Below are 18,473 nucleotides of genomic sequence, written 5' to 3' on the forward strand. Positions count from 1 at the left end.
GTCGCTTACCCCATTGGTCCTTGTACGTCACATGACTCTGGCCGCGCGGGTGGCGGGAGGTTGTCCCTTGTCAGGCGGCGGGTGCCTCGGCGCTAGCTCGCCATTACTCCTGACGCCACTATGCGGCGAGGCGCAGAATGATGACGTATGGCCCGCGCGGCGCGGCGGCCGCACTCCGGAGCCGCCTTCGTTCCCTTTTGTCCAAGATGGCGGCGGCCGCCGGAGGCGCCTCCTGAGTCGCGGGCCCCGGAGCCATGAAGCGGGGCAGCGAGCGGGACCCCAGCCCGGGCGGGGCGGGGGGAGGCCGAGCCGCCGCCGCCAAGCGGCCCCGGGAGCGAGAACGGGAAAGCAGCAGCCGGCGGGCCCCGCACCGGAGCTCGGGCACCTCCCGCAGTAGCCGGGACAAGCTCCCGCCCAGCGGTGGCAGCGGCGCCTCTAGCTCCCGGAGCCACCGCGGTGACGAGCGGGCCGGGGGCAGCGACTCCAACCACCGCACGGCGGGAGGTGGGTCGGCCTCCAGCGCCCGCAGCAGCCAGGCCGCCCCTCCCTCCACCTCTTCCTCGTCGTCGTCGCGGGCGCTAGGGGCCCCCAAGGCCAAGGCCCTCCCGGGGGCCGTGGTAGCCCCGTCACTGCTGCTGGCTGCCCCCCCGCCAGGGGCAGCACCCTCCCTGCTGCTGGCCCCGCTGGGGGGCTCGCCAGGGCTCGTGGTGGAGCCACCCGGCTCCTGCGAGTACAAGACGTTGCTGGTGAGTGGGCTGAGTGCAGCGCTGCCTGACCAGCTGCTGGAGGATGGGCTCTTCCGCCAGTTCCAGCGGTTTGCGAGTGGGGGCGCTGGCGACATCAGTGTCAAGCTCTCCCACACGCCCGAGCTCGGCCGTGTCGCCTATGTCAACTTCCGGCACCCAGGGGACGCCCGCGATGCCCGCAGACACGCCCGGGCCCGGCAGCTTCTTCTGTATGATCGTCCCCTAAAGGTGGAGCCTGTGTATCTGCGTGGGGGTCGCAGGAGCCGCACACCCCCACCAGTGCCCTCCCCAGAGCCTCTGAGCTACCTGCCACCCATCCACAGCGCTTACCAGTATAAGCAGAGGTCGCTCTCGCCTGTTGCCAGCCCTTTATTGAGGGAGCCAAGGCCCCGGCATGCTCATGCCGCGGCTGCAGCCTTTGCCTTGGAGGCTGCTGCGCTTGGGCTCTCCCGGGAGCGGGAGAGGGCTCTGGATTACTATGGGCTGTATGATGAGCGTGGCCGACCCTATGGCTACCCCATAGTGGCTGAGGAAGACCTGATGCCAGAGGATGACCAGAGAGCCACCCGGAACCTGTTCATTGGGAACTTGGATCATAATGTCTCAGAGGTGGAGCTGAGACGTGCTTTTGAGAAGTATGGCATCATTGAGGAGGTAGTGATCAAGCGCCCTGCTCGAGGCCAAGGTGGGGCCTATGCGTTCCTCAAGTTCCAGAACTTGGACATGGCCCATCGGGCAAAGGTTGCCATGTCTGGCCGGGTTGTTGGCAGGAACCCAATCAAAATTGGCTATGGTAAAGCCAACCCTACTACTCGACTCTGGGTAGGCGGCCTTGGACCAAGTACATCCCTGGCTGCCCTTGCTAGGGAGTTTGATCGCTTTGGTAGCATCAGGACTATTGACTATGTGAAGGGGGATAGCTTTGCTTATATTCAGTATGAAAGCTTGGATGCTGCCCAGGCTGCCTGTGCGCAGATGAGGGGCTTCCCCTTGGGTGGACCGGAGAGGAGACTTAGAGTGGATTTTGCCAAAGCTGAAGAGACAAGATACCCCCAGCAGTACCAGCCTGCACCACTCCCAGTGCACTATGAGCTGTTACCTGATGGATATAGCAGGCACAGAAGCCTAGAGCAAGACTTAAGGGTGAGAGATAGGACTCCTCCACATCTCCTGTACTCAGACCGAGACAGGAGCTTTGCAGAGGTAGACTGGGCTAGCCCTGCCAAAAATGCTGAACGCAGAAATAACTTGGAGAGCTACAGCCGATCCGTGCGTAGTCGCAGCGGAGAACGCTGGGGTAGTGACAGTGACCGCAGCGTGCCCAAGCCTTGGGAAGAACGGCGGAAACGCCGGAGCCTTTCCAGTGACCGTGGAAGGACTGCTCATTCACCTTACGAGGACAGAGGCAGGACAAAGGCCAGTGGGCTAGCTTTAGATCGCAGCCCAGACAGGGTTCGCAAAGAGAACAACACTACAGAGTCTGGAACAGAGAGAGACCAGAGTAACTCCCTTCAGAACAACCGACATGTGTCTGAGGAGAAACCCCATCGTGAAACTTCTGATCTTCCTCAGCCTAAAAAAAGGGACAGCGAACGCAATCATCGAACTGGTGAATCGGAATCAAAAACTCACGAGGAACCAAAATCTGAGACCAAAAAAGTAAAGAACTTATCAGAATTCGCTCAGACACTGCAACTTGCTTGGAACGGGCTTCTTGTGTTAAAAAATAGCTGCTTCCCCACGTCTATGCACATCCTGGAGGGAGACCTAGGTGTCATCAATGGGCTCCTAAAAGACCATTCATCTGGTGGGAAGTTAACACAGCTCAAGATTGCTCAAAGACTTCGGCTTGACCAGCCCAAGCTGGATGAAGTAACTCGCCGTATCAAACAAGGCAGTCCTAATGGTTATGCTGTGCTACTGGCTACCCAAGCCACCCAAGCAGGGGTAGGGGCTGAGGGGACCTTTCCTGTTGTGGAGCCTGGCTTGCAGCGAAGGCTTCTCAGGAATCTGGTCTCCTACTTGAAACAGAAGCAGGCTGCTGGGGTGATCAGCCTACCTGTGGGAGGGGCGAAGTGCAGAGACAGCACAGGCATGCTTTACGCTTTCCCTCCCTGTGAATTCTCTCAGCAGTACCTCCAGTCAGCACTAAGGACATTGGGAAAGTTAGAAGAAGAACATATGGTGATAGTTATAGTCAAAGACACTGCCTAGCCCACACTGTCTCTTCAGATTCCATGTTTTCTTTGTGTGTGTCACAGCCCAGTTGTTTTTAAGGCCGATCATTTTGGTGGAAGCCCAGTATATCTTAAACAAAATTGTAAGATTTTTAGTTTCGAATTAATTTTAATACCATTTGAATAGATCCACTTTTATTCATTTTTTAATATGTGACACTGTCCACTGTGTTCTGTATTTTTATTTTTTAACTGTATGGAAAGTTGTCAGTAAAGCCTTGTTCACTGATGGATTTTTAATCTTGTGCAGTATCTTGGTTTTTATGGCCCTACGAGGGGCTGGTTCCCTGTCTGCCCAAGAGCTAAAAGATGGTGCCTCCTCCCTTTCCAGTTTTTCAGACCTATATTTCCCCTCCCTCTTTCCAGGAGCCCTGGAAGATTGGGGGAAGACTTCTTTATGATGTATGAGAGACACTGAAATGTCAATTCATGTTCTTGGCCTGTTTGCTTTGTATATTATAAATTTGAGTCTTGACACTTTGCTACTTCTCCAATATTTGATAGAGGTGTCCCAGGTAGATAAGTTTCAAGGAAGTGAATCTTGATCAATAGAAGTGAATCTTCTTCATAGTTTTAAATCTTCTTTTTAAGAGAAAAAAGCTGCTTGTAAAAGGTTAATTTCCTTATCCATTCAGTCGCAAGCACTGACCAAGAAGCTTCAAAAAAATATAGGTAGACAAGGCTTGACATTCCTGATAATTTTTAAGGGTGGGGGAAAAAATCAAGCAGGATTGAAAAAAACCCATCCCTTTCCTCTTTGGAGAGAGAACCCTTTTGGGCCTCTGTTATACATAAACAAATAAAGGGGACAAGCTTAGTTTTTACTGCACTGCAGGTGCCCTTTTGTATAGGGCAGAGTTTAACTGCCATGGTTTTGCCAAAGTTAAATTGGTCGCGGGATTCTAAAGGAGGAAAAAATACCTTTTGGCTGTTTAAAAACATAATTAACGGTGTTAATTTTCCTAAGATCCTGGGAAGTTGTGCCGCAGTAAGAGCATAAACAAGGAATGAAAACTGGAACTGAAGAAAGGGCGGTTCCTGCTGGTAGTCTGTGAGGTGATTGTCTGACAGAAGCTAGAACATTTGCCTCTCTAATTTCTCAGTATCTTAATGATGGGGGTTAACCATTCCAAACTTGATTTAAAATCCACACAGTACCATTATTTTATAATGCTGGTAGCCTTTAGCAGTTGTAGCGAAGCGTTTCCAGGATATAAAAAAAAACCCTAAGTTTGCTTTTGAATTTCCAGAGACTTTTTTTGTTGTAAAACAACAATGCTGGAGGACCCAAAATCTCTTTTGCACATGTGGGTGTGAGCCAGACACTCAGTAGCAGAAAGTTGCCAAAGACCCTTTTAAAACCGTGCTGTCAGCTAATATGCTGGTACGACTGGTGGCAGAAGCTATGTAAGGGGGGAGGTTAATTCACGCTAATAAAGCCCATTTATCCTGCAGTTTCAGACTAGGGACAGCATTGTTGGTGCATGGTCAGTTGCTTGTTTCAATAATGTAAACAATTTGTTGCTTTTATTTAATACTGCAGTTATATTAAAATAGAGCTACTGCGTGAGTTTAATAATGAGGCTTCAATAATAATAATACCGTGCCCCCAAAGTTCAAGGCTGGCTGGATTGACAAGGGCTTTCAGTGTTTTAACTGTGTTGATGGTTCCTATCAACACCTTGAAGTGTTACTTTTGTTTTTTGAAACCAACTGCTATTAAATATTCCACATGGTCAGTGTTAGAGAGCAACTCTAGCTTCTGTCACAAACATCCTGTGCATTGAGGTGGAGGAAAGTGCAGTTGTGAACTGACTCTATTGCTGTGAATTCTAGCTGCTACTGCTTCTGTGGTTGAGTGGCAATGACTGCTTGTTATATAATCTGCATTGGACGGTTCGAGAGACAGATGATTCCCTGAGGCCAAAGCCAGAAAAATGTTACTTGAGCTCTGCAATGCCAAGGCTCAAGTAAATAGTAATTAGAACTTCAGATTATTAGCGCTTTAGCCTTGTGCCATTGCTTCCTGAATGCGTTTCTGTTCAGTATGGCTCTGTGTTTATGAATGGAGTCCATCATTCCCAGGATGTGGTTGTACCCCTGCTGTCATGCGTAGTCAGACATCTACCAAACTAAAAAATAAAGTTACTATAAAAACAGGTGCCTGTTATCTGTCTAGCATCAAATGTATGCTAGGTGCAGAAAAGGCATGAGGAATGTACCGACAAGCAAGTAATAACACATGGCTGCTGTTAGGTCTATGACTTTTTTTCCAGCTATGAGAACCCTTCCTTCATAGGCTCAGCGAAGATGCAGTGAGAGAATGGCAACAGTAGGGAGGTGTGACAGGTGGTAATGTCATGTGACCTTAACACCTAATTGACTGTAGGAGACCAGCCCCATGGTATCTTTTAGATACATACAGGCATGGTTCTTGGTAAATGTGAATCCTGCCTGATACGGCGGGGGGAATGATAATGGAAAATGTAAGCCCGTCTCTGCACTGGGGAAAAGACACCAGAACAATTTCCACCTACTCTGAAACTAGCACTGGGAGGTGTAGTGTGGCCATAGGTCCAGCAGTGAACTTTTTGTTTTGTTTTGGCTGTTTTAGTAAACGTGCTGAAAAGCCTAACACCATCATGGTGGTAAAAATGGTTCTGCTTTGTCTACACTTGGGTTTTGTACTGGTTTTAGCAGCAGTTCAGGGGCCATTTTTGGGGACAGTACCCTGGGAAGAGCACCTGGTTGGACTGATTTCTAGGCTGTCTTGCTCAACTGGAGAATTGGGTTGGTAGGATAGAGCTGATGTAGAGCACAAACCATTCAGTATGTCCATGGCCCCTAGGGTACATATCCCGGCACTGCTCCCTGTGGGAGATTTCAAAAAGCCCTTGATGCACTGTTGACAACAGTAGCAGCATTACGTACCACTTGTACTGTTACCAGCAATCTCCCCAGCTGAAGTGGCACTGTAGGCATACTGTGAGGGTATTTAGCATGCATGTAACCTGTTTGAAACAGTCTTAAGTGGACCAAATGGTTAATTTCTCTAGGATAGACAAAGTGAATTAGCAACTGTCGGAGGGTGGACAGAGTAAAGGCCATCTCCCCTTGTAGTTTAAAAACACTCTACTCAGGGTAGCGCAGGCCTGACTCTCGAGCTAAGGAGGAGAGAGGAACTCACTGGGCCTCCCTGCTCTCTACTAAACATCACTCTCTGTGTGCAAACTTCCCATTCTGAATTCTAGGAATAGGCAAGAGAGCAACCCAGCTAGAGCATTGCTCTGACTCACCAGGGTAAGTTAAGAAAGCTGTAAAAGTTTTCAGAAGAGAGACTTTTTCAACCACAGCCAAGTGGTGGCATGTTTTCTGAGCACCAGGCTATATGTGGTGGGTTTTGTTAGGGCCTGGATTTTGTGTAACTTAAAGCCAAAAAGGCACCTAATCTAGGTGATTTTTAAGGTGGGGCCCTTGCGATCTTGTAAACAGTAACACCTCATTTGACTTATCTCTATTCCTCTCTGGTGTTAATATCACAATGGTTTTCTGCAACAGTCCAGTGGGGTTATGTAGTGCCCATAACAGTGTAATAAATGTTCAGGTATATCTTAAATCATAGTAGTAAAAGTTTTGTTTCGAGGAAGACCAAGTATGCTGTTAATCAGTAAATATTTGTTTCGCTCTAACCTGGTAAAAAGAGGAATCTGGAAGAGTTGTCAGGGATGTCCTAGGCATAGCTCTGGTGGACAGCCTTAAGTGAGTGAAGGACAAAACATTCAGTTCTGTGACAGAACTTTTAAGTTAACAGTTCTTTGTAATTGCTGCACTGCTCCTTCCTCCCACCTGATTTACCTTGTTCTTTGTGTTGCAACTCAGCCATTTCTCCTACAGAAGGCTGCTTGGTGTGTCCTGGGAGATACTGTGCTGTCAAATACTATTTGGGCAGGTCTGAGGGGGAATACAGCTCACAGCCATACATAGAGACAGGACTTGTATTTTATTTTTTTAATAAATACACTTTACATTAAAGAAAGACCTTCAATTTGCAGTTTCCACAGAGGGTGTGAAAGGGAGAAAAAAAGATTAAAAAAAACCTTGAATCACAAGGGGGGGAAGAAGAGTCCACACTGCAATCCGAGAGCCCCTTGTCTCCATGAATATCAGGGTGTCAGCCTCCCCCTCTGGCTGCTATTACAGCAAGAACCTCTGCTTAAAGCAGGCTGGAGGTTCAGTTACCCCCTTGGGCTTTTCTCTGAAGGCAGGTGACGCATACACAAGCTAGCAGCAGATGGCAACACCTGTTTTAAAAAAAAAAATTCTCACTTCTCAGCAATTTTAGAAACCATGATCCTCTTATTCATTTAGTACTCTGAGTAAAAATACCCCTTTTGTTCATTTTAAACAATTTTTCTCCCCCAAAGCCTGACCCGTGGTAACAAGGTACTAGATTGATACAAAGTTCAGACTCTTTTTACTATAACACCTGCCTTTTTTTTTTTTTTTTTTTTTTGCTTTTTTTTTGGTTTTATATAAAACTATTTTTGTTCTTTAGGAAAGAACTTTGTACAAAGAAAATATATTCTGAAATAGCTTCAGACGTTTCCGTGGAGAGGAGAGTCTCATCTCAGCCTAAAATTAAAACTTAAAAAAAAAAAAAGGCAGAGAGAAAGAGGCCTAGCCCCTGGTCTGTTTATTCAAGCGCCTCAATCTGACCCAAACAAACACAACTGATGGGCTGGAGTTCCTTGGATGTCCCAAGGGGTGCTCAGAAATTGCTTCCGAGTTGGTCTCTTGTCTTCTGTGAAGGGAACTTCTCCTGATGCCAACACCCTGTGTGGTTGTCACTCCTCACTCATTCAGAGACAAGATTATGTCATCTTCCAAGTCAGAGTTATCTGAGCTGTCAGCTGGAAAGGGGACACATGGGTTATTTGTTTGGTGTATGTCAAAAAATGCAGCTGTCAGGCCAGCTAAGTAATGGAGCCTGTTCTGCATCAGTCAGTTACCAGAGATGACCACCACCTGCTCAAGCAAACTGACCCCAGACCAATGAACTCCTTAGCATTAGGAGCTGGAACTTTCCACCAAGAGGTTACTCATATGTAAGATATTTGCACAACTTATTGGGAACATATAAATGACGTAACTTCATGTTGTTGGGACAGGACAGATGTGGTTTTGCAACACACAGTCATCCCACACATTTCAAGAAACTACATCCGACTTTGAAGGGTGGCCTCTGCAGAAGTTACTAGTTCATTATGTAGCAAACTGGACACCAAAAGCTACATTCTTATTGAACAGTTGTTGTCTTTCCAGGCAGTGCACTGCTGGGACCTCATTAGTGAGGAAAGTCAATAATTCATTATATTTATACCATCATTTGTAGCATCTCCCACAAGCACTTCACAATGAATTAACTGCACAGCACTCATTAAAGGTGACCTGCAGAGGATTTCTAAAAAACAGGCTTTTGCCCTTTTTAGCTTTGTGAAGCAGAATGAAGACATGAAAGTATTTGCCAACAGGCCCACCTCCCCCATGACCACCACTTGCTTTAACTTTAAACAGGAAAGTCCAGTCTATACTCCCCTGCTGCACAACTGAGGGAAAGTGGCAGAGATGAATATCATGAGTTCTCAGGCCCTAGCTGAAGTGACATGGTTACTGAATCTTTAACAAAGACGGTCTTTCTCCTAAGTATTTGTTGAGTGCTACAGTTAACTAGGTGTTAAAAGCAATTTTAAAGAGTAACCAAAAGTCACTTCTCCCCTCAGCTTCCAGTCTCTTATGACCTCTTACATTTCACGAGCTCTCCAGAGACCCTTCCAGTGTAAGCAAAGCCTCATAAAAACAGGGACAAACCTTTTAGGCCTTTTTAAAAAAAAAAAAAAGGGGGGGGGGGAAGTAGCTCAGGGCACAAGCCTGGTTTTTGCCCTTTGTAGGTACCTTTAATATGGGTAGGAAAAATGGGTTGGCAAAACTTAGTCAAAGAAACGTTTTATATTCTGAACTATCCTGTATAACAAGCTCACTGCCCAGACAACTCAATGCTGTGTTGTCTCCTCCAGCCCAACTGGAGTACTTCACAAGCAGTGGGACTCCTTTCAACTCTTCCTTTTGCTTAAAAAGATGATCTGGGAGCTATTTCCATGGTCCCGATTTATCCAGAGGAAATGTTTATAGCAACTCTCTGGTGCTGCTGATTTCTGTGGCCAGGCTGGGCCAAGATCTCAGACCACTTCAGGAGAACCAGCTGCCACACATCTCAGAAGTTTCAAGGGAAAGTACAAGTCAACCCATCTGCATGTTCTGCCATGGGGCAGGGCTGGGCAAGGGACAGCAGCTCCTGGGCTGAAAAGTCAGGGGAACTGAAGGGAAGCTGAAGTTCCAGAGGGTTCCTGCCCAAAATGCTTGGCTGCCCTTTCAGATGTGTGCGGTGACCCACCAGCCAATCAAGTCTCAGCCTTTATTGTAAAGCCTAGGAGAGCAGTAGCTATGGCAATGCAATGGGAACTGAGCCACAAAGTACTGCTGTAAAATAGCAACTAGGTTACATGGGGAAGGAGGAGGGACAACAGATCTGAAGAGTCCAGAAAACATGGAGAGGAAAAGAGGCAGACAAATAAGTTATTTATTAATAGCAGGTGGGAACTGAATGAGAGAGGGGCATCCTGATCTCATAGGGAAAGAATTTCTTGGCTGATCAGCATTCAGCCGTGTTCTTCTTAACAACCCAATGTATGCCTCAGTCCTTCTTAACAAACCACTATCACTCCACTGGCCAGACAGCACAGAACCTTTCAAGATGTTTGCAAGCACTTATCTTGTCAACTGTTCTCACACTGCCCAAGTGAGACCACACAGACCTGTTATAACTGCCATAAGGGAGAGCACAACGCTTCACTGGGTCCTGTAGGGCTCTTCCATTCAAACGCTGGCTGTTCTCAACACAAACCCTTAAATCTGCAAATACATACCTGTAAAGAACTCACATACTAGCTTGGCAGTCACCCTTCCAGATGTTAGAATAGCAGATCACAACTCAGCTAAACACTCAAAAACAAGTCACTCTGCTGCGAGTTGCCAGTCACCAGCAAGAGGGACTGAAATGCCCATTTTAATCAGACACTTTTCTTGCAGATACCAGAGTTCAGCCTGCTAGCAAGAGGCTTCTCCCTAGGTCCTGGATCCGAATTCCTGCTGAGCTGCTTTCTGTAGGGCATTACAAAGGGGAGACAGCCCCACATTTTCTAGGAGCGTTTTCATAAGTACATCCCAGGGACTCAGACAGTGAAACGAGCTTCTGCAAGAACCCCAGTGGGCGCAGAAATTGCGCTGGTCCAGAAAGGCCAAGCTTCAAACAGATCCCCTCCAACCCAAGTGATGCACGAGGCTGAGAGGAACATCTGCACATTTTAAAGGTTTTCACAGGTCATTCCTGAAAAGGCAACTCCTCCCCGCCCATGACATGAGTACCAGGGTCACTCACTTCCCCATTTTCATTGTTCCTTTAATTATTACGTCCCCACACTGTACACAGGCATACTAACTGTGCCAAGCTTCGGGAGGGTTGTCAAGAAATACCAGTATGGCCAGTCAGAAGCTCTTCAGAGGGCCTGTACCACTGGGGGGCAGGGGAGAAGAGGCAAAGTGTTATACATTGGATAGTGTATCTCAAGATTGGACTCTTAAGCAGTGAATACAAGGATCAGAGTCTCTGAGGCTCACTGGTCTCCCCACGGCTGGGAACTTGTTAAACGTGACTGCTGCCTCAGGGAAGGTAGAGGAGAAGATTATGATTAGGTAAGTACAAGATGCATGCTGGACCTGGACCACACTAGCCTGACAAAGCTGAGTCCAAAAAGAGGAGCCGTCACAGGACCCAGCTAACCATACAAGTGCAACCTGACCAGAGCATGGCTGTGAAGTTCCATGCCTAGCTATAGTCTCTGAGATGGCTGTGAAGTTCCCCTGCATCTTTGGAGGGCTAGCTGCAGCTATACAAGTTCAAAGTAGAGCCTCAAATAGCCCAAAATCACAGGGCACCTGCTCAGCAACTTCTGAGCAGGCAGCGCACTCAGTGCAAGGGGTGCTACTGCTACTCATAAATGACCCCTTTGGCCGAGGCCTGGAACTTCTTCAGTGGGCCAGGTGGAGCTGTGACAAGTCCCTTTTGCTTGGTGACTCATGTAGGCCTTGTGACTGATGGCAGTGGGAAGAAGTCTAAAGGAATTACCTCACAAACCGCTTTGGCTAGCTTCTGAACAAGAACACCCCATAGTGCTGTATCTCTGCAAAACTGTCCTTAGGAGCACTATGTCCATAATAGCTATGTATGTACAGAGCCAGAATGCCCCCTACTCCCAAACCTGTTTCCATCCTACCCCAACTTTAGCTGGCATGGCTAGTGAGGCACCATTCAAAACTGCATATGCTGAATTGAGACACAAAAAGCACCTGACTCAGGTATTAGCAGATGACAGAACGAGGAGTAATGGTCTCAAGTTGCAGTGGGGGAGGTTTAGATTGGATATTAGGAAAAACTTTTTCACTAAGAGGGTGGTGAAACACTGGAATGCGTTACCTAGGGAGGTGGTAGAATCTCCTTCCTTAGAGATTTTTAAGGTCAGGCTTGACAAAGCCCTGGCTGGGATGATTTAACTGGGGATTGGTCCTGCTTTGAGCAGGGGGTTGGACTAGATGACCTTCTGGGGTCCCTTCCAACCCTGATATTCTATGATTCTATGATTTGCAGAAGCACATGGGCCAGCAGGGGGAGCCAGAGCAAGAAGAGAGCCAGCCAACTGCTCCGGCAGCTCCTCCTCGCCAGGCTGTGGCTCTAGCTCCCTCCCCATGGCCCAGGCCACCACATACACAGGAAAGGGATCAGCAACTCCTGGACCCGCATTTCTTCTGCTTCCTTTCTACCTCCTCCCTATTTTCTACAACACCAAGAAATGAAGTGGGTAACAAGGAGATGGGGTGGGGGATAGCTGGGAGGGGACATGCGATGGGGTGGGGGGAACCAGTCATGGATAGTGCTCTGGTGGAGCATAGGTGAGTGCCAGCCTGTTTCCCCTCAGTGTGCCCATTGGAAAGGGGTCTCACAAACCCCCCCCACCAGCGTTCACAGGCTGCAATTTCACTGAAGGGTTGACAACCTCAAACCACCAGTCCAAATCTAGATCTGAATAATAATAACCCAGAATAAACTTGATATCACATGCCCAATTGCCATATTAGTAACGCCCCACCCCTCACCTCTCTACATTTACGCCCTTCCCCTTCTATAAACCGGAGGCTGCTCAGGAATGAGTGGTGAGGTGTCTCTAATTCCCTTGAGAATCAAGAGTTGGATGATTACTTTTAACTACTGCCCCTAAGTGTCAGATCTGTTACCTGCTGGCCTCTCTAATAGAAGCCTCTGCTTTCTCTTTCCCATGTAAACTTGGAATTTTCTGTGTGCTTCTCAGTGCGCTAGACTGAGTAGTTTCTAATACTTTAGGCATCAAGTCTAAATGCTTGGCGCCCATTTGAGATTTTGGAGCCACCTAGGGATCTCAGTGACCCCAGTATTCAAAGTCCTGAGCAGGAAAGATGTACTCACATTGCCTGGATGTCAGATGATCACTTATTCTCTGCTGCAGCCGCCTCCCCTTCTACTGAGACTCAATCACAGATTGATGTAAATGCCACATGTATACACTACAGCTATTTATTGGAACTAAGAGCCAATTTACTTGCAAATGCAGAGGTTTTTAAAGACAGTCAAGTTCAAATAAGCTCCTTTTCAAAGTGCACAAATTTTCACCCATTTCTGTGTAACCTCCCCTCTCCTTCCCACCAGTGTCTGCTACCTACCTGTCCTCAACTCCTTCCTCAATACTCATTCCCCTTGGGTGCTTACAAACCAAAGTGCAGAGATGTCAGGTTCTTGTGGCTTCCTTACCATTCCTACTGGGTGTTCCCCGCACAGCTGCTGAGTGCTCACAGCAGCCCTGTAGCCCCATCAGAGGAAACAGGAAGTTAGTGGACAGGCCAGAGGCAGCCCCACAGGACTTTGTCTTTCCTCTAACAGTAAAGTAAGTGGGGTGAGGCAGATGCAGCACAGAATGTCAGTCTCCCCCTCTGGCAGAAGGGCCAGAAAGTGGTGAAAAGGCCCTGCAGGACCGAGTTTTAGTGACTTCTCTTCCTGGCACTGGTGACTCCTAAACGGAGGTTTTCTTTAGTTTCAGTTTAGAACCCTGTCATAGGTCAACCCCACTCTCACAAAATAATACCGCTAAGTATGTGTTAAAGTGCAATCCATTTTTAATTAGACCTATACAAATGTCCTGTTTGGACAAAATACCTACCACCTTCAAGAGAACTGCGAACTGACTGACATACATATAAGAAAATCTCTGGAGACCTGAGGGGGCATTATCCCCAAATTCATGAGTCTGATCACAGAGGAGCAGGGCTGCACTACAATGAAACAGAAGAAGAACATGGATGAGTCTGCCAGTGAGAGACTCTGAACTTAGTGTGGAAGGAAACACCAGCTCAGAAACTGAGAATTGCCACTCGAAGCCTTCCAACCTGCCACCAAAGAGGTCAGGTTTCCGTCTCGGTTCCCATCCAGCCCCATCACTGCAATACTTTAGCACCTCAAACATCATTTATCTTCAACGCTCATGTAAGGTAGGGCAGTGCTACTACCTCCATTTGACAGATGGGAAACTGCAGCACAGAGACACTGAGTGAATACTTAAGATCACACAGGAAATCTATGGAAGAGACGGCAACAAAACTCAGATCTCCTGAGTCTCAATCCAGTGCCATCTTAACCGCAAGGTCATCCTCTCTTGATTTATTAAATGTTTTCAAAATTGAAGTGCTAGACAAACTCCAAAACTGTTATTTATTTATTTTTCTTTTAAATGAAGTCTCTGTTTCTCCAAACCAGGAGGGAGAACAACTTCAACCTTATGCACAGAGCTAGGTTAGCACTGGAACGGTCAGGGACAGTGAAGAAGCAAGCTCAGAAACGCCATGCTGGGTTATTCTCCAAGTAACTGCAGAAGGTGAAAGTACATCAGCCAAATGGAAGAGGCTCAAACCAGCAAGGAAGAAAATGGCTTCCCATTTCTATGAGGGTATAAACAAAGCAGAGGAGAGGAGAGAAGAGTCTGGGTCCCTCTGGAGAGCAGGATTTGTGAGCATACATATAACAATCCTTCGCAAGGAGTTGCAAAACCTGCTTTTAAATTCTCTCAAGTGTATCTGGGAATAAAGATGGAAACAGTTTCCTTCCTAGACCTAACAAAGGTGGTTCCGTCAGACCATGGTGGGTATTTACCAGTGGTGCACTTTGGGAGGCCTAAAGCTGATTGAGTGTGCCTTTCATCCAGGGAGGGGAGGAGAGAAATCAATTTTTCCAGAGGGAAAATTTATCTCTTTCATATTTGTGAGGATGGTACCACCTGTGACCATCAGGATAGAAGTATACTTACTATCACCAAGGATCAGCTCAACTTCCTCGTCTGCATCAGAATCCTCATCTTCACCTTCATCCCCCTCTTCCAGCAAGTTGGCAAGCTCCTCATCATCAGAGGGAGAGAAATCATTGTCTCCATCCTCACCAGCATTCTCATTGTTCTCATCCTCCTCCAGCTCGGCCTCCAGCAACTGGTCAGTGTCTAGTTCATCAAGGTCATCTGTATCATCATCATCTTCATCATCATCCTCTTCCTCTTGTTCTTCCTCCTCCTGCAGCAACAGCAAAAGAGCCCATTAGGACATGTAAAAGTATATCAGGGAATGAGGGAAATGTATATCTCCCCAAACTAAAGGTCACCCAATATTATTTGTAAACTCTACCCTCTTCACCCTTAAATCACATGATAGATGCTAGATTGACAGCCCTGGAAAAGTCCTTTTTACCCATAAAACAGGTATAATACAAGGTGGTAGCATCACAAGCCTCCACCCCACAATATTACTTGCCAACATGTCTCACACGGATCTGCAGAGGGACATGAGTTCAGTCCCAGCTCTATACAATTCCTGGCCTCATGCCAGTCTTATACAGACAGCTGTTTCTTGACAACTGGACTGAGACCATTAATTCAGTCAGAGTAACTGGTATTGGTCACTGCTGATCAGGATGAGATTTGGGGTCCTGTGAAAATCTCTATTATCCCATTACCAAACCACGAGCCACTCAATCCTCAGATTATAAATGCCTTTAAAGTGGCTCAACAACCTCACTACTGAAATTTACACTGTGAATCAGGGTCTCCGTTCTACCAGTGTGCTGAATGAACAGCTTAAAGAGGAGAAAACAATCCATGGGAATTTTTGTTTATTTGTAGTGATTGAATTTCTTATTCCATCAATTAAACCCTTTCCAGCCTGAAAGCCATTTCTGGTATAAGCATGGTTTTATGAGTGGGATGAGGAGGATGGTAGCGCTCAGTGGTCCTTCCACACAACTGAGAGGATACCAGCTGCACCAACAAGTCTCTGAACTTCAGTCCCCTTTTAACATTCTTGCATCTGTATCACACCCACCCACACACCTCTTCTCCGATGGAATATTTTCGCATGGTAGGAAAAGTACCTTGCTGACCCCTGGATTCCGAGAGGGTATATGAGACACACCATGCAAGATTATAAAGCAGTTGGGGAATATTTGACAAACCCATCAGAGACTGAGATATTCAACCCTGCCTCTTCTTGTGGCATTGATGGATTTGGGACTGTTTCATTTTCAGAGTTACGCTAAGGCAGAGATGGCCAACCTGTGGCTCTGGAGCCACATGCAGCTCTTCGGAAGTTAATATGTGGCTCCTGGTATAGGCACCGACTCCAGGGCTGGAGCTATAGGCGCCAACTTTCCAATGTGCTGGGGGGTGCTCAGTGTTCAACCCCTGGCTCTGCCACAGGTCCTGCCCCCACTCCACCCCTTCCCGCCCCCTCCCCTGAGCCTGCCATGCCCTCGCTCCTCCCCCTCTGAACCTCCTGCATGCCACGAAACAGTTTATCGGGAGGTTCGGGAAGGGAGCAGGAGGCACTGATCGGCGGGGCTGCGGGGGGTCCTATGGAGGGCTGCTGAGATCGGGGGGAGAGGCCTATGGGGGGCTGCTGACATATTACGGTGGCTGTTTGGCAATGTACATTGGTAAATTCTGGCTCCTTCTCAGGCTCAGGTTGGCCACCCCTGTGCTAAGGGAAGAGAAGCCCCATCTCCTTTGCGCCCCCACACCACACTTTTTTAAGTCTGTCTAATACACATACATACAAAGGGTATTACAACTAAAAGCAGTAGGTAAATGCTCTCCAAAAGCATGTGCATCCACAGCATGAAGGGTTACTGAGCTCACTGTCCACAGCTGGAAATTTAGGAATAGCAGCAAGCCCTGATATTTTATCCATCCAGTGAACTCTATTATTTTTAGATTCATGAAAGGCCTCCGACGTATGTCTCTCACTCACTGGAAGTATTTACATAATTTAAAATGGAGTGGATAAAAATATATATTAATAATGAAGAAAACTGGATTTTTTAAAATCAGTTTTTATTTAAATTAAATACATTTTTCTTTTTCAAAATCAACCTGTTTAAGTTCAAAATTACAATCTAGGTAAAGGCCTAAATTTACTATAAACTGTTAAAATAATTTAAATAAATAAAAAACCAATATGCTACATCAATAAGCCCTCCTCCAATTTCAATGAGTTAAAAGATGCAGCTTCAATAAGTATGTATAGAATCGGGGGTGAAATCTAATTTTTAGGTCAACTTGAGTTTTATAAATATGTCAGAATGTCATGTACTATATTATTGTGAGCCTTTACAACTGAGTGAATGCTAATATTAACATTTTTCCAAAAGTATTTTCAGTGTGCTGTGCAGAATTAACCTTAATTACTTTTGGTTTCAGTTTAGCTGGCAGGTGGACAGATTTTTTTTTTTTTAATTCATTTGAGCTAGTTCAAAGTTGAGACACCAAGTGGGAGCTGAAAAAGCAGGAAAGCTTGTTTTACTCTTCAAATCTATGAATAAAAATCAAGTAGCAGAAGATGAGCTCTACTAATTCTAAAACCAAGAGACTGGATTTTCAAAGGTATTTAGGCACCTAGATGCAGACAGGCGCCTAGTTTTAAAGCACCTAACTCCTACTATTTCAGTTCCAATTGTTTTCAATAGGAGTTAGGTACCTAAACTGTTTAAGCATTTTTGAAACTCTCACTAGAAATCTATCTGCACTTTTAGGCACCAAAATACTTTTGAATATGTGGCCCACGGTGACGAGAAACCATCAGTCAATTCAATAACTACAGTATATACTTCCATTGTTTAATAAATCAGCTTTAAATGCAAAATATGCTTTAATAAACTTAGTTTCTTCTTATGTATCCAATATATTTAAGGTTGTTTTATTTAACTAAAAAACAATTTTAAAACGTTGGTTTTGTGCATTTTTAATTGAATTCCAATTTCCATCCAAATGCAGCTGGACACAAAACATAAGTAAACAAAATCATCTAGTAAACAAGAAATGAGTCACCCAACCTTTTCTAACAATAAAAAAGGTAAAAATTAAGAGTACACTGAGTAACAGAATTGCTTCAATGGGTATAGATATAGTTTATCCTAGTGGTTAGCAAAAAGAACCACCAAATTTAATGGAAGGCTACATTTAGTTGCAAACCAACAGATTTTAATGTTTATATCAACTATCGAGCATGAACTTTTAAAGAAAGTAACTAAAAAGTACCAGTGCAAAATAAGATTAAAAAATCAATTATTTAAATCAAGGTTTCTTGCTTGCCAGTTTAAATCATTATTAAAATCTTTGATTTAAATCAGTCCACCCTGATTTTAACACACCACAACAATACTGATTCAGCTACACAGATATCTCCCCAACCCCAGTAAGGCAGACTCATTTTTCAAGTCTCCCATTCAGGCTACAGTCTGATGAAAGCAATGAGCCTTACACTGTCCCACAAAAGTCAACAAATTCTGGTTGTGATGGAATAATAGAGGAACAAGCCCCAGAGCCAAGAGGCCTGCCTGGAGAACACCTTGCATCCAGTCCCTAGATGTACAAGTTTTTTAGGGCAGCCAGAAGATACTAAATAACTATCTGAAAGCATATGCAGTATTGTTATAACCACGTTGGTCCCAGGATATTAGAGAGACAAGGTGAGTGAGGTAATATCTTTTATTGGACCAAATTCTGTTTGTGAGGGAGAGAAGCTTTTGAGCTTACACAGAGAAGAAGAGCTCCATGTAAGCTCGAAAGGTTGTCTCTCACCAACAAAAGCTGGTCCAATAAAATATATTACCTCCCGTACCTTGTCTATCTGAAAGTAGATATTCTCGAACTGTGATCTACCCTTGCCGGTGGGCCACAGAAGGAAACATTTTGAGACCCAAGCCATAGGGGGCTAGGGTGCTGAGAAGGGAGGTAATTCATGGAAGGAGTGCTGC

General features: G+C 46.0%; 2 protein-coding genes across 5 annotated transcripts in view; one reads left to right on the plus strand and one right to left on the minus strand.

Moving 5' to 3' along the window:
- Window positions 1–108: 108 nt before the first annotated feature.
- Window positions 109–3,223, plus strand: RBM15B (RNA binding motif protein 15B). Its single transcript, XM_073352501.1, has one exon. It carries the CDS (start codon window positions 255–257, stop codon window positions 2,958–2,960), a length of 2,706 nt encoding a protein of 901 aa, XP_073208602.1. The 5' UTR covers window positions 109–254; the 3' UTR covers window positions 2,961–3,223.
- Window positions 3,224–6,964: 3,741 nt separating this feature from the next.
- The window catches only part of DCAF1 (DDB1 and CUL4 associated factor 1), a 106,862-nt gene continuing 95,353 nt past the window's right edge, over window positions 6,965–18,473 (minus strand). For 3 of the 4 annotated variants that reach the window (XM_073352499.1, XM_073352498.1, XM_073352500.1), the window contains exons 23-24: window positions 14,485–14,740; window positions 6,965–7,893 (exon numbers count right to left, since the gene is read on the minus strand). In XM_073352499.1, the coding sequence (XP_073208600.1) occupies window positions 7,835–7,893; window positions 14,485–14,740 (315 nt within the window). In that variant the 3' untranslated portion in view covers window positions 6,965–7,834. Of the gene's footprint in view, window positions 7,894–14,484; window positions 14,741–18,473 lie in introns of those variants that run through there. The other variant, XR_012159884.1, reaches the window with a different exon arrangement.

This window comes from Lepidochelys kempii, chromosome 7 (genome assembly GCF_965140265.1).
Source record: "Lepidochelys kempii isolate rLepKem1 chromosome 7, rLepKem1.hap2, whole genome shotgun sequence".
NCBI lineage: Eukaryota > Metazoa > Chordata > Testudines > Cheloniidae > Lepidochelys > Lepidochelys kempii.